Here is a 16211-nt window from a genome sequence, read left to right as displayed (position 1 = left end):
AAAGATAAAAACCAAAGAATAGAAAAGCTTGATAAATAATGAAAAATGAGAAGAATAAGAAAACATGGATTATATGTCCAAAAAATAATACAATGTTCAAGTGAGATAATTCAAATATTTGGATAGGTCGATGATGATGAACAAAAAAAATTAAATCACCAATTGGAGAAGAAAAAAGATAATCAGAAGAAGAAGTCATAAAAGAAAACCAGTAGATAGTAGAGGAAGTGAAAGAAAATAATAATAAAATGGAAGAAAACTAGAAGATGAAGAAGACAAAGTAGAAAAAGGTAAATATGATAAAAAAACGAAGACAAATCAGATGAATAAGAAGTAAAAAAAAAAGATGAAGACAATAAAGAAGAACAATTTGAAAACAAATAACGATAAAAAAATCAAAAATATAAGGAAAAAATTAAAAAAGGGAAAATATAAACCATGAGAAGAGTAAAAAGACAGATAAGACAAAGATCTTTAAAATATGATGAAGAATTTGGAGAGAGTAAGAATAATTGGAAGAAGAGGAATAAGAATCTGTTGAATGAGAAAAATAAAATAAAATAGAAGACAAAGTAGAAGAAGAAGAAGATAGTGAAGAGAAAAAATTAGATGAAAACCTTAAAAGAGGAGGAATTGGAGAAAGTAGAAGAATATGAAGATGATGTAAAAGCCGAAAAACACCAGAAGAATAGGAAGTCGGTGATAACAAAGAAGACGATGACAATGAAAAAGGAAAAAAAAAAAAAAAAAAAAAATAAGAAGAAGAAGAAGAAGAAGAAAGGGAATAAAACGTTGAAAAGAAAAAAATCAAAAGATGTATGAGAGGAAAAAGGAAAAGATGTTGAGAAGAATAAGAAGACGTGAAAAAGAAAAACATGCAGAATAAAAAGTAAAAAAAGACATAGAAAATAAAGAAGGAAACAAAAAAAAAAAAGAAAAAAATAAAGAAGAAAATGATAGAGAAAAAAAAAATAAAATTTTAAAAGAAAAAGATGAATAATTCATATTAATTTTATTTTAGTTTGTGTTTATTGATTTTATACACTTATTAGTATTGATTTTAAAGTTTTTAATGTTAGACAATGATTACTTTCATAGGTTAGTTTTATTTTAATTTTGTATGTATCAAATTTTTGATCTAAGTATTTTTTATTTATGACATAAAATTTTATTTTAGATTTCAATGAAACTTTTCGGTCTGCGCAAGTCGCGGGCTAAACACCTAATTTGTTTTGAAAGAATAATTCATATGGTATTCATTTTTAAAAAAAAAAAAGTATATGGTATTCATCTGTCTTGAACTTTAAAAATTACTCCCTCTATTTAAAATTTTAAAAATGTTTTAAATTTCTTACACATTAAAAAACATATTAAATTTTTGGTTATAAATGCATTAACTTTTTCGGGAGTTGTATCGCTGTTTGCTCCTTTTTTTTTCTCTTCCTTTCAAAAACAATCAAGATTTTTAGTTTGAATTTGGTGATAAAAATTATTGACCATGGAATTGGAAGGTCGAAATGGTGGACTATCTCTTTTTTTACATGGATTCATATGTCGTTCAAGTTTGTTTTTAAATAATCGTATAATTGATATTGAAGCTATTGCTGGGTCAAAAATAGAGTAGAGAAAATTTTTAGAACCATCTTCAACCGAGCCAAAATTTCCTAACTAGAACTTGGAATTAATTATAAAATAATTTGCATGGAATTAACCATATTAACCAAAATTTAATAGAGAATCAATAAGTTGATTAAGTATATAGAATATTATATTTAAATATTTAAGTAAAATTAGTTAATTAATTTCTTTGTTATGTTAATTTTTCAAAGCACAACCAAACCAAACTCGAATATGAACCGAACCAAACTGAAATATAAACTAATGATCAATAATATCTATAGAACCCAAAAAAAAATGAAAAATATTTTTTAACGAACAGAGCCAACTAGAACAACCGAATGCCCATCCCTATCAAACAATAAACTTCTGTGAGAGAAAAATAATACTTTCTATATTTGAGTTGAATATAAAGTTTATTCAATCAAAACAAATGTTTTTTACGAGGAAGCGTACTTTTTTTTTGCTCTCAAATGAAAGCATACTTTAATTCAAACGATTATATATACACAATATATAGATCGGAAGATTCTGCTTCAGCCTTCGCTTTGGCGTTAGGGAAGGCCCATGGTGAACGAGTGGTGAACTACACCCTCATACGATTATCATATGTGATGTCTCTTGATTTATCGAACTAATTGGATTTCCGACATTCTTATCAATGAGTTTGATGAGGCAAGAAGAAGGTAGAGGAGTCTCTCGAAGAATTATAACGTCGGTATCAAAATAACATTTTTTTAGTATCTCTGAAACCTAACATCGTACTTGGAAAAGAGAAACTTTATGAAGCCGTAGGCCCCTTCTAGCTTTTGCTTTAATTCCCAACTGCGCACTTAGTTAGGTTTCCATGCATTACTTGCCATGTATAAATAAACCTTTAGAGTCCAAAGCTGAACCTAGATATACTAAGAAAGAAGAAAAGACAAAACAAAAAAAAACAATAAACAAAACAAATGGATTCAAAGTTCCATGCACTTATGTATCCATGGTTTGCAACTGGTCATATGACTCCATTCTTGCATCTTGCCAACAAATTAGCTGATAAAGGTCATAGGGTCACTTTCTTGCTTCCCAAGAAAACTCTAAAACAATATGAACATCTCAATCTGTTTCCAGACAAAATTGTCTTTCACTCCGTCACTGTTCCTCATGTCGATGGTCTCCCCATCGGCACAGAGACAGCCTCGGAAATCCCGGTGTCATCAACCAATCTCTTAGCCTCTGCAATGGATCTCACACGTGCTCAGATCGAAGATCAGGTCCTAGCCGTAAAACCGGACCTCATCTTCTTCGACTTTGCTCATTGGATTCCGGAAATGGCTAAAGATTTTGGCGTCAAGACTGTGATGTATGTTGTGGTGTCTGCATCGACTATAGCTAGTATGCTTGTTCAAGGTTAGTACTCTAGAAAGATATTATTTTACCGTGAGCAGAATATGAACTCAAATTTATTCAATTATATATAACTGAAAATACTTAGATATCATTATCGAAGTAACAATTATAAATTTCGTTTTTGGTTTTTCTGTTTGTGTGTGCATGATATACAGTGTTAGATTTCGTTCTTTAGATAATTATATGTTTTGTATGTAACGTTACTATTCCGATCTAGTTAACCAAACATTTTTCTTGTATATATAGTTTTTGATGATAAAAGATCTTTTCTACTATAATTTTTTAAGAGTCTCAAACACAATTATTTTGCTGTTATTTGATAGAATAGAAAAGTGTCATTTTAATTGTAATTTCAATCGATTTCCAAAAGTATACGTTAGTTTTCATAACTTTAAATTTATTGACTGTTACACAAATAATTAGCGACTGTCGTGTAACTTGTCATATTGATTTTTGTTAAGCAAGTCAATATATATATATATATATATATATATATATATATATGTAGCTTATCAGAAGAAATTTGAAAATTATAGGAAGGGAAAAAAACTAGGAGAGCATAAAAATAAAACTAATGCCAGGAAAAGAAAAAAATAATAAAAAACAGTGATGGTTATTTAGAAAGAAGTGATTAAAAAAAAAAAAAGAGAGACTAAATGCTTTGCTTCATGGTCCCAAAAAACTGATAGAGACTAAATGCTTGCCTCATCAAACTCATTGATAAGAATGACACTAGCCACTAGGGAGGAGACTAAATGCTGTGCTTCATGGTCCCAAAAAACTGATAGACATAAAGTACTCCGGGACTTCTTGGTTACTAAAAAGAAAATTGTTATTAGACGTCAGACGGTGAATACAATAAAATTGTTATGGGTTTTAATTCTATAGAATTCGTTATAGGTGGTGAGTTAGGTGTTCCTCCACCGGGATATCCTTCATCAAAAGTTTTGCTTCGTAAACAAGATCTCTACTCCATGAAGTCTATAAACAATGACGGAACAAAATTCATGGAACGAATCACTACAAGTCTTATGAACTGCGACGTCATTGCTATAAGGACGGTAAGAGAAATCGAAGGAAGCTTTTGCGACTATATCGAAAAGCATTGCAAGAAAAGGGTTCTCTTGACGGGTCCGATGTTCCCTGAACCAGACGAGACTAAACAGCTAGAAGAAAAATGGAGTAATTGGCTCAGTGGATTTGAACCAGACTCGGTTGTGTTTTGTGCGTTGGGGACACAAGTTGTTTTGCAGAAAGATCAGTTCCAAGAACTTTGTTTAGCAATGGAACTAACAGGTTTGCCGTTTCTTCTAGCGGTTAAGCCACCAAGAGGCATATCAACGATTCAAGAAGCATTGCCAGATGGATTCGAGGAGAGGGTCAGTGTTGAACAATCCACTTTACTATTCGGTTTATTTGGTATTCGAGTTTTTGGTCTTTTGATTCTTTAAAAATAAATCATCATATTAAAGCTTTTGTAGTTCGGTTTGGTTTTTATTCGATTTGGTCCCACTCTTGTTTAATTTCAGTTCGGTTTTTGTCACAAAATAACCTAAAACACTTATTTATTTAATATTATGGTTATACCTACTTTTAATTCATTTATCAAAAATAATGAATTTTTAATTATTAGGGTTGTTTTTCGTTTTCTGTATCTATAAAAAGTGAGTGAATTATATAAAAACTATTTATATTTCGTTTGGTTTCAATTCAGTTTTGAACTCATTCAAATTTTTGATCCAGCTTGTATTTTTTAAAATAACTTTATTAGTAATGATTTATTTATATATCCATTCGGTTTGATCTCATTCCAGTTTGGTTTCTAGCTTATTTTGTAATTCGGTTTTGTTTCATGATTTTTCTATTTTTTTCGGGGAATTTGATATAAGGTTAAAAAAATGGTTTCAGTTTTGTTTTAGATTTAAAAAATGAAACTAAACCGTTCATAAAAGAACTTATAATTTGAATCCGGCTATTTCGACTTAGTTTTTCAATTAATTTTTTTTCTGTGCCTACCTAAAGGTTAAAGGACGAGGAGTTGTTTGGGGAGGATGGGTTCAACAAGAACTGATATTGTCTCATCCATCTGTTGGGTGCTTTGTGAGCCATTGTGGTTTTGGATCAATGTGGGAATCTTTGATGAATGATTGTCAGATAGTTTTGATTCCACAATTAGGTGATCAGATCCTCAACACAAGGTTGTTGAGTGAAGAACTCGAGGTTTCGGTTGAAGTGGCTAGAGAAGAAACAGGATGGTTTTCGAAAGAGAGCTTGCGCGATGCAATCACTAGTGTGATGGAAAGAGAGAGTGAAACCGGGAAATTGGTGAGGATGAATCACAATAAGTGGAGGGAGACACTATTTAGTCCTGGTGTAATGATCGGTTATGTCAATAACTCCGTCAATTCCTTACAGGATCTAGTTTATCAATGAGCTTAAATCTACGTGCACATAACTAAACAGTAGTTTAGTAATTTGTGTTAGTGCAGTCTTTTGTGAAATTATAAAAAACGACATGATGATGCTTTTATTGCAGGTACTAGCGGGTGATCAATAAGGTTGTATAAACCAGAGTATCTTAAGTTACTTCTGTTTTTTTTTTTTTAAAGTTCTCTTTAGAATCATTTAGGTCTTGGTTAGTTGGTTTGTATGGTTCAGTTCATGTAATAAAAACCTCATTTGCCTTTAATATTTTTCCTTCATAGAATCTCAATAAATGAAAAAAAGTCTGTTATTTGAGAACTTTTGAGATATGTTGCATGGAAACTCCATGCGAGAAAATTTCACCTTTGAAATCAGAACTGGAATCAGAATCTTTTGGAAACTCGTTTCCATTGCTTTTCTAATTTTTATTTTATTTATAAAAAAAAATTGTTTTTGAAGCTTACGTTTCCGTTTTTAAAGTGTGATATAGTATATAAATAAAAAAATTATGAGGTTGTATTCTATATTTTTTTTAATTAAACAATAAAACATAAAGTTTTTTTTAACATTAGATCTATTATTCTATTATAAATTGTGAGAATTATTACATTACAGTATGTAAATTTATCTCCGTTGACCTGCATTTAATAATAAATCGATCATATTTTCAGGAATTCGAAAACTGGATCTCTTAATGTATAAAACATTAATGAAATATTTATCTACCATTAGACCAAAAGAGCTTCTGTACAAAAAATTGATCACAAAATATAAAGTTAATTTAGTGATTTTGTTAATATTTGTGTTTGTTTGTAAAACTTGTTTAAATCTTAATTATTATGATTTTTTTTTACGATAAGAGATAATTTATTTACTAGAATTGATCAAAAAAATTGACTTTGAACCATATGATCTTTATTTTTAGTTGACTTATTAAATGATCTAAAAAGGTTGGGTTATAAATTTTTTCAATATAATGTGATTTTTAGTGTTATGTTATATACAAGGAATGCTTCAAAATATTCGGTCCACACTTTCTCCAATAATGTCATATGGACCCAACATTCTCCTATGGGATAAGAATCTCTTCTATTCTTATAAGACGTGGGATCAGGTTAGAGCGAAGTAGTGCTGAATTGGCATCGTGTGGTTTGGTTCTCACAAGCTATTCCACATCACACTTCTATCACTTGTGACTTGGCTAGCAGTGAAGAATAAGTTAGCAACAGGGGATCAAGCACAAAATTGGGGATTGTTTAGTCATGTTCTCTCTGTGTGGAACCAGACGAGACTCACAATCATATATTTTTTCCTTGTCCCCTATCGTACACGGTACAAGCAAAAATGCAGTAAATATAAATACAAATAGAGCGAAACAATCAATTTATAAAATCCATGAAGGTGGAATGAAGCGTAAGAGCATGATTGTTGGTATTACTTCTAATGAGTTTCTTATGAATATTTAATGAATTGATTTGTGGCAAAAAACTATTAAAAGAAACCATGTTTTTAATGGTTCATTGGTAGAAATTTACATGGTTTCTTGTAAGAAAAAAAAATTATGTTTTTTTAATGGAAATAAAGATAATTAATTAGATTATTACATTATGAAATAATAAAAAAAAAACAGAAACAACACAAACATACAATTGAAATGTAAACTTAAATTTTGTAATACAAACTTAATTGTTGGCTTCAGTACGTCCCAAATTTTTGCCAGATCATGCTCCAACAAATCAGCTTGCAAACGATCATACCGTGGTTTATCCCGAATATCATTTCGAATACCCATCATATTAGCAATGTTTGAGGGCATATACGTTGAATATGAGAGATCCACAGTTGAACTTCCGCTTCCTTCTCCATGTTCAAAATCTAAAAGATCAAAATGTCTGTATCCATCTCGTTCGTCTTCTACTATCATATTATGGAGTATGATACAAGCTCTCATAATCTTTCTTATTTTTGCTTTATCCCAAAAAAGAGCGGGATTTTTAACAACGGCGAAGCGAGCCTGTAAGACTCCAAAAGCACGTTCGACATCTTTTCGGTAGCCTTCTTGACGTTCAGCAAATAAGCATGACTTTGGATCTTGTGGAGCTGGTATAGATTGCACAAAAGTGGCTCATTTTGGATAGATATCATCTGTGAGATAGTATGCTAACTTATACTCCCGTCCGTTGACATAAAAATTTACTCGCGGAGCTTTACCTTGTATTATATCATCAAAAATGGGAGATCGATCAAGAACGTTTAAATCATTTAATGTACCTGGAGGTCCAAAAAAGGCATGCCATATCCACAGATCATATGAAGCAACTGCCTCTAGAACGATAGTGGGTTTTCCTGAACCACGTGTATACTGGCCTTTCCAAGCCGTTGGACAATTCTTCCACTCCCAATGCATACAGTCGATGCTTCCTATCATTCCGGGAAATCCCCGTTGCTCTCCGAAATGAAGTAACCGTTGAAGATCCTCTGGGGTGGGTTTTCTTAAGTACTCATCACCGAAAAAATCAACAATTCCTTCTACAAAATGTTCCAAACATGCACGAGCGGTTGTTTCACCTAGACGTAGGTATTCATTTTTTTTAAGGAATTTGATTGGAAATGAAAGAAAAAGAAGAGAATTAAATTGAGAAAGCTTGTGATTTGTATCAAAGTATGGAAACTTATATTGGTAGCAAAGTAAGAAGGAAGACGAAGGAAGAGTATGGAAACTTAGATTGGTATCAAAGTAAAAAGAAGTTTGATGTTTTTGCTTTAGAGAGAAGTGACGATAAAAAGAGAGAAGAAGTTCGATTAGTATATGAAACAACAATTGCAGTAAAGTCTCTATAAATAAACGACTATAACTTTTACATGTGGTGTCAAATTGTTTTTACAATGTGTGGTCTGAGAAGAAAAAAACAAAATACAAGGCAATAGAAAAGAGACTTGTGACACTCATTTGGTGTTTTGTGGCCACGCCTATGCAATAATTGTTGTACACCGAGTGGGAAATCTGTCACCACATCTCTTATCTGAAACACAATAGTACAAGTACAAACATAAGGTGAGTTGGCATAATAATTCAACAAGAGCAAAGTTCATCATCTTTAGTTAATTTTTATATAAAGATCAAACTTAAAGCTCATCATCTTTAGTTAGTTATCTTAAGTTTTAATCGTAAGGTAAAAGTTAATAAAAAGAAACATTCATTTTCATAGATAAAGAACAAAAGTAACAACCACATTCAAGTACTTAACCGAGAGATCAGACCCACATTAAGCAAGTACAAACACAAACTTAAGGTTAAAAAAAGCTTAAACATAAACTTTAACAGAAAACCATTCTAAAACAATTCAGTCATGAGTTTCTTCTTAACATCTTCCTCATACTCTGATAGTGGCCCTTGCTTGGCCAAAAGACATTCAAGTATACCCATCTTCTTGTTTTTGCCTTCATTTCCAAGTCTTTCTCTTGAATTTGCCACTCTACTTGAAGCGCAAGCAATGGTTCTTCTTTCTCTACCGCTGGCTTCTTGCCCTTGGCTTTAGATGCCTTGACACCTGCAGGTCGCTTGCCTCCATTATCTTCATCGCAAGGCTGGGTCTCTCTACAAGCAGCCTCATATGCTCCACAAAATTTGCAGACTTGATCATTTATTTTCTGCCATCTTTGCTTGCATTGGATCGCCTCTATCTTCTCACCAACACACTTTGAAGATGCTGAAAAATAAATGGCTATTCTGTTCATTTCCCACCACAGCATCCTTGCTCGTGTTTAACCACGAGCTGATGAGAAGAATATCATCACTCGGGCTCCACTGTCGTCTTTCCTTCTTTTCCGTTGCAGGTGATGCTTCACCGATGGATGCAGGACTTTCTTCAAGAAAGCTAGACAGATATCCGCAAAAAACAGAGTCTTGTTGACTGTTCAAGAGTTCAACAAAGTTTGAGGTTGTGAAAGCTGGACCCGTAGAAGAGAATGCCATTTTGGTACAAGGAAAGATGAGAGGAAGATGAGGCAAGAAGCTTTTGGGAATGGTTTTCAGAAGAAACAGATGAAGCACAAAATGGATTTTTGGAAGAGGAAGAGGGAGAAGCACAAAACCGAACAAAAGACAAGCACAAACTGAGAAGAAGAAGCAAGGATAGTTTGTTTAGAAAGAGAGGAAGCACCGACTAATAAATAAGCCAATGGTGCAACACTGATGAAGGAAATGAAAGGAACTTTGATGGAAGTAAAGCAAAAACGTTTTTCAAGGTTCAAACCCCATTTATTATCCTAAACCAACCTAAACTCAGCCATTACTCTACACTAAAGCAAAAACAGATATATTGAGTTGACATATATCTAACACTAAATCAGCATTCAAAAACCATTTCCAGAAACCATTTAACACTTTAAAACCATTAAACCTAAATCAGCATTGATCAAGCCTCAACCACTCCATATCTAACTAGGCATTAATTACAATAAAGGAAACTAGAAGACTAATCTGAAGCTTTGTAACGACCAAAGGGAAGAAGAAACTAGGTTACGATCCAAGTAGAAGATGAACAGCTGTAGATAGACTTTTGGAAGAAGCTTCAATCTGCAAAAATCATTATCATTTAAAATTCAGCACTATAAACCGATGAAACATTTACATCTAGTTTCACCACCTCAAACTTTGTTTCATTAATCTAAAACAGATAAACTCCCTATACCGATTACAGTTTAGATTTGCAACAGATATTTGAGGAACTATTTACATCATGAACCATCACCAATCATGAACAATTTAGATGAAGAACCCTTTAGATCATGAACCATTAACTTCAGCTAAAAAAAGATAGAAATAGATAGAGCATATGACCAAAAACGATTTACAGATCGTGAACCATATACCATATACCTATCAGCCATTTTTACAGATCATGAAGCATTAACAGTTTACAGATCAGAATACCTCATCAATTCATCGATTCAGAGACTAGTTCAGGAAATATATCATCGATTCAGAGACTAATTCAGGAAACCTCATCAATTCATCGATTCAGAGACTAATTCAGCAAATCCAGAAACTACATGCAAAATACCATTTCCGACTAAGAGGATGAAGAACGAAGATGAAGAGGATGAAGAGGATTAAGGAGAGAATCACTTATCTGTTAAATCGATGGAGAAGAAGAGGAAACATTTGCGCCGGAGAATTTGACGCCGTTGACGATAACAGATGAAACGAGGAAGGAGAAGTGGGTGATAGTTTTTTGGCCGATAATTTTTGGTCAAGGATGAGAAATGGCCGAGATTTCTCGTCATTGAAAATGATTTTGGCCGATAAATTTTTTGGACCAATGAGAGGATGCCACATACACAGCAGGGATCGATTTTACTTAATCCCAAATAAGGAGCGATCCCATTTCTTTTGGGCTTTTTTATTTTTTTTAAAATTCAAAAAAGCCCTTAGAAACCCAAAAGAAACCAGCAATAAAAATGGTCTAACAACTAACAAGAATCTTTGTTTTGGGTGAAACGAAATACGAAAATAGTCTCATATTTTAAATCCCCATAAGAATAAATTCAATAGGAAGAATTTTGCTTGTAATTTCGAACTCTGTAGGAATGATGCAATTGTTGTAACAAAAAAATTTGGCTGAAAAAAATTTACAAAACAGCATGGTTTACGGCTTTACGCTGAAATTATGGTGAACAATCTATGCCTTTGCAATAGACCGTACGTTAACATACAATAACACGCATGAATCAATTTTTTTTTTTTTTGGTCGAACATCAAGAATTGAAATGAAATGAATCAATTTTTTTTTTTCAATTTTTTAAATCATGATTTTTGGCGTTACATATATTTTTTTTAACTTATGCCTTTGACTTATTTGTTGTTGGGTACTATAATTAAGATTGATCTTTTACAAACGGTAGGTAAAAAAGAATTATTTGCATGACTATACTCATATCATGATCTCATGGATGACTACTAAGCTATTCAGTATTATTCGGTTTAGACCAAACAGAGCCTAAACCGTTCTTCTGCAGAATGATAAAACACAAACATCACTAAAATCCGAGTGACATGAAACATTGATTCTGGTTCTAACTTTACAAATTGAATACCTAAGAAAACAGCTGAAGGCTTTGAATATACAAATTCCCACAGCTTGGCACATTCTTGTTTATAAACCCAAAAAGGCTTCAAAGACAAATCACAACATGATATCAATCTTTTTTTTTCATGGACAGATCAAAGTGAATGCAATCGAAATCTTTTTTGTTTTCACGTCAAGCAGAGTTTTTTCTAACCATCAAACTTTCTTCATTCCCGGTGTCTCGCCTTGGAGATTGTTTTGATCAACCCTTTGGTGATTTTCCAGAACCAAAGAAGATTCATCATTGACAGGACCGGAGCTATCGTAAGAAGGCTGTAAAACCCCAGTGGAAACACTTGCTTCACCTGCTCAAAACAAACTTTTAGACTCACATCTCTAAAATGTTTCTTCCTCTGTGACAAGCTCAGCATTGAGCTTACCTGATGGAAATGGAGGTACATGTGAACAAAGAAGTAGATAAACAAAAGGATCCTCGCAACCTGGAAGAGAAGCAGAGATATTTGTTTTGGTTTATTTTCTTTTCTCAGATGCTAGAACAGAGAGAGTTGTTTTGGTCTAATTTAACAGTACCAGCCAACCCAAGAACAGTGCAATTCCGTTAAGCGTGTAGGCCTTAGAGCCTTTTTTACCACTAGTATCCAAGTACCTGCCAGTAACCTCGACGTTTAGAGCACGAAAACCACTTTAATAACATTGATTTGTGAAGGCACTTTCTAAATCCGGTAAACCTACCACCGAAGATTGACAAACGGGGTTGTGGCCTCTGACAAGAGCACTAGGAAAATGTAGAACTGACTTTGTCCACTCGTGACAGAAAGAATGATCGAGAACATCGATAAACAGTGATGAAAAACCTTGAATAGGTAACAAGAGAAAACTGAATTAAATGCCAACTCTTATCAAACATCTTGTTACAAATATGGAAATTATCAAATATGCTTGTTAGTAACTTACATATTCAACACCACCAAGAGCAGGAAACTGCCAAACGATCATCGCTAAGTCTGCTAGAAAATAGCCTAAGGAGATCTGTTAAGAGACCAATCGTTACCAAATTATCACCAACAAATGCAGAGAAACAAAAAGACAGAAGAGATGATGATGATGATGATGATGATGATGATGATCTGTTTCTCTGAAAACTCACCCCCATTATAGCTTCCGATAACCTCGTTGTGCTATTGATGACTAAATCGCCATGAACATTCTCATCAAACTGATCTGATATCACCAATAGATAGATTGAAGCCACAGAAACAAAAACAGCATGGAAAGTTGAGAATCCCCTGTGAAAAATAAAAAATATCTCTTCCTCAAATTCATATCTTAGACCCCACAAAAAAAGATCAAATTCAATGCAAAGAAACTAAACCTGTTGTTCCATTCCATTCTAACTTTGTTGTCGAGTTTTCCATAAACACTGAAGAGCAAAGGGCTTATGAAACCAGTCAAGTCATAAACCTACCAAAACCAAGCAGAAAATTGAACAAAACCAGCCAGATTCTTGCATCCGAGACCCAAACACGTTATCAAGGGCCAAAGAGACTTACGATTTTGCACATGAGAATACCGGAACAAATAGATGCAAGCAAGACAAGTTGTTTCGAAGAATCATCACCAGGAAATGCGAAACTGGTCGTCATTAAAGATTCTGCTTTGATGCGATTAATGGTTCGAACGGGGATAATCGAGAAAACCCAGGAATCAAAACTTATATTTAGTCACAAGGAATCGGAGAAAGAAACAGCTTTTCTTCGTACCCAAATCCCAATTTTCGTAACCTGAAAAGGGAAGGCAAAACCTAGAGATGGGTCAAAGAGTAAACCTGAGGAAACATCCAAGGAAACAAAGATGAGGAGGAGAATCAATAACGACAGAAGAAAACGTGTACCCGAGGAATCTCTATATGGTTCGATTTCGATACTGGTCCCGCTTAATTAACAATCCTCAAATGTCGAAATTGTCAAAAGTTTCAAGCTTTTTCTCTCTCTCTCTCTCTATCTAATTTGATGGGCAAATCGAGATTAATCACTCGAACCCGCCAAAGGAATCTGTAGTTTTACTATTTGGGTTTTCCTGATAAATTGCTCTGAATCGAAAATGTTCTTCCCTTTTAATCTATTTACATGTGAAATTTTGAAAAAAGGAGCTTTTATTGTTTACCCAAATACAAGACGTGGTACTGACTTGGTTTTGGTTGAATTGAAGTTAACGCGAATAGACGCACAGTAGAATCTTTCTCTTTTTTTCTTTTCTTTTACCATCATGAAATCAAGAAAGTTATGCAAATGGAAATATTGTGATGATGTTGACTGACCAACTGATTCAACAGATTCTCACTCTCCCATTCTAATTTTATTGTTTCAATTGAAGGAGAATATTACATGCGACTATAGGGAGCACATGTAGATGTGGAAGTTGTTTGGTAAAATCAAATTATTACTTCTGATTTTTTTTTATATTTAAAAGAGTAATACTAATAAGAGCTTCTCTAATCGAACTACATCTCACCAAATATGGCGTTCGTTTTTCTCCAATGAAACTCTATATGCAAAGCCAAATTTTTATTTTTAGAGTTTTGTGAATAGAGCAATGTCAAATTTGGTGTTGCACTATTTACAAAACTCTAAAAAATATAAAAATATTTTATTGTTACTTTTATTATAATATAAATATTATATTATTTATTAATTGATTACATTTTATAACTAGAATTAATATACCAAATTGTGTTTTTATCTTATGATTTATAGTAATATAATTTTTAAGTGTAATTAATATAAAATTTAATTGTAATTACTATAAATACATAAAATAGTTAAATTAATATATACTGTCATTAAGATTAAATAAAGCTCAATTAAAAACACTGAAAACATAAAATTACAAAATTAAAATCAAACATACATAAATTTCAAATAAAACAAGATAAGTTTTAAAGACATAATATAAAATTAAGAAATCTTATAAACCTTTATAAGAAATTTTATATATTTTTATAAAAAAATCTTATAAAGACTTATAAGTAAAATCAAGGACCAAAAAGCTCATATTGAATTTCGAAATGCAATAATCGAACATTTGTGGTCTGAATATGCTAATTCTGAGAATTAGTATTATGTATTTTATTTTCTATTTTTTTATTTTATCGATTGTAATTATTTTTCATCACTGAATGTAATGTTAGAAATAATTAGTTGTTAATCTATTATATGAATAATTAGTATTTATCAAAACTATTAAAATGTAAAGAAAATTTTAAATTTAATAATAATATAATAAAAATATCTGTTTTTAGTGTGAGATTTGCTGTTGTGGTTGGAGATGATAAAAACCACTATTCATCCAAACACCAAATTTGACGCTATTCACAATACCAAAATTTAGTGTTTAGATGAATAATAGTTGGAAATGGTCTAAGTACTAACAGATAACTAGATAATTAAGTTGACCAATTATGATACATTTTCAATAGTATTTAGAGAAATAAAATTACTATCTACTTCTTCTCTTCTTTATTTATTTATTATTTTTTTCTCTCCATCAATTCCTTTCTCTTCTTCTTCTTTTTCTCCTTCTTCTTCTTCGACTCCCATAATACCATCTTTCTCTCTCTATGTGCAAGAATTAATTTACAAAGTTGATGGTAGAACAAAAATAAACATTGTTTCTCTGCTTATTGATGGGCTTTTCTTCATCCTCATTTTGGACGTTTCCATCAGAAGTAGTGGGGGTGAGGTTGAACGGAGACGGCCAAAAAAATTATAACTATGACCACATGATCCAACTTTATCTGAGAAATAACATTTACAATAAATTAACTGAAAAACAACGACAGATTCACCAAAACTAGAAAATAAATATTATATATTATAGTTAGCAAATTAACATACTATGTTAACATGTTACATAAATTATTTATGTATCGTTAGCAAGCTAACATATTATGTTAACACATTACATGTACTACAAGAAAACATGGTAATACCATCGAACTTTTACGTCAAATTTAAATCGAAATTTATGTCGAATTTACATCTAAGTTATGTTGTTTTGATAAATCGACTTAAACTCGACGCAGATCTGGATCGACGTAAATTTGATGTAAAATTGCGTCAGCATTACGACGATTTGACGACCAAAATATATTCGTTGTAATATCGATGTAAATTGTATATCGATTTTACGATGAATCTTATTTTCGTCATGATTCGATGTAATAATGATGTAAAAATTTATTGCAAATTCGATGCAAAATTTCCATGCAAAATTGTTGCTACTCATACCAAATTTCTATAAATATCTTCTCACTTCTATCATAATCTAGCAAAAAAAAAACTTATAAAGACACAATTGTGTTGAGTCTTTGAGTTTTTCAGTATAATTTTATAAACTTTGTCATAATAAAATAACAAAGTTTTAAATAAAATTAAAATTTTCTAAAAATGTCTATATACGATCTACGAAAGTGGATGTATATGCGTGAAAATGTGGAAGAGGGTTTGATGGAAGATTACAAGAACATGCTAGAAATGTTTATAAATTAGGCCGGCAATATGCAAACAACCACAGAAAGTGGAATGATGTTTTGTCCTTGTTTGAAATGCAAAGTTAGGAAACATGTCTTAATCGAAACAGTGTGGAAGCATTTTCTAAATAAAGGGTTTATGCCGCAATACTTTA

At 32.1% G+C, this 16211-nt stretch overlaps 2 protein-coding genes across 3 annotated transcripts; one reads left to right on the top strand and one right to left on the bottom strand.

Annotated features, from left to right (window-relative positions):
- The first annotated feature begins 2570 nt into the window (after positions 1 to 2570).
- Positions 2571 to 5664, top strand: LOC18014386 (UDP-glycosyltransferase 79B3). The gene is made up of 3 exons (XM_006397009.2): positions 2571 to 3012; positions 3913 to 4391; positions 5035 to 5664. Exons 1-3 carry the CDS (start codon positions 2571 to 2573, stop codon positions 5443 to 5445), a joined length of 1332 nt encoding a protein of 443 aa, XP_006397072.1. The 3' UTR covers positions 5446 to 5664.
- A 5795-nt stretch (positions 5665 to 11459) lies between these two features.
- Positions 11460 to 13597, bottom strand: LOC18014503 (transmembrane protein 56). Of its 2 annotated transcripts, XM_024154724.1 has the most exons (9): positions 13420 to 13597; positions 13079 to 13309; positions 12901 to 12989; positions 12676 to 12814; positions 12483 to 12557; positions 12261 to 12382; positions 12099 to 12174; positions 11948 to 12007; positions 11460 to 11872 (listed from the first exon to the last, which is right to left on the bottom strand). In XM_024154724.1, exons 2-9 carry the CDS (start codon positions 13169 to 13171, stop codon positions 11735 to 11737), a joined length of 792 nt encoding a protein of 263 aa, XP_024010492.1. In that variant the 5' UTR covers positions 13172 to 13309; positions 13420 to 13597; the 3' UTR covers positions 11460 to 11734. The 2 variants fall into 2 exon arrangements, with proteins under 2 accessions (XP_024010492.1, XP_006397070.1); XM_006397007.2 differs by lacking the exon at positions 13420 to 13597 and having other exon boundaries at positions 13079 to 13389.
- Between the last annotated feature and the right edge of the window lie 2614 nt (positions 13598 to 16211).

The sequence above is a fragment of the Eutrema salsugineum genome, unplaced genomic scaffold (assembly GCF_000478725.1).
Source record: "Eutrema salsugineum unplaced genomic scaffold, Eutsalg1_0 scaffold_3, whole genome shotgun sequence".
Classification (NCBI taxonomy): Eukaryota; Viridiplantae; Streptophyta; class Magnoliopsida; order Brassicales; family Brassicaceae; genus Eutrema; species Eutrema salsugineum.
Note: the sequence above shows the minus strand (reverse complement) of the source record. Positions and strands in the feature narration are given on the sequence as shown.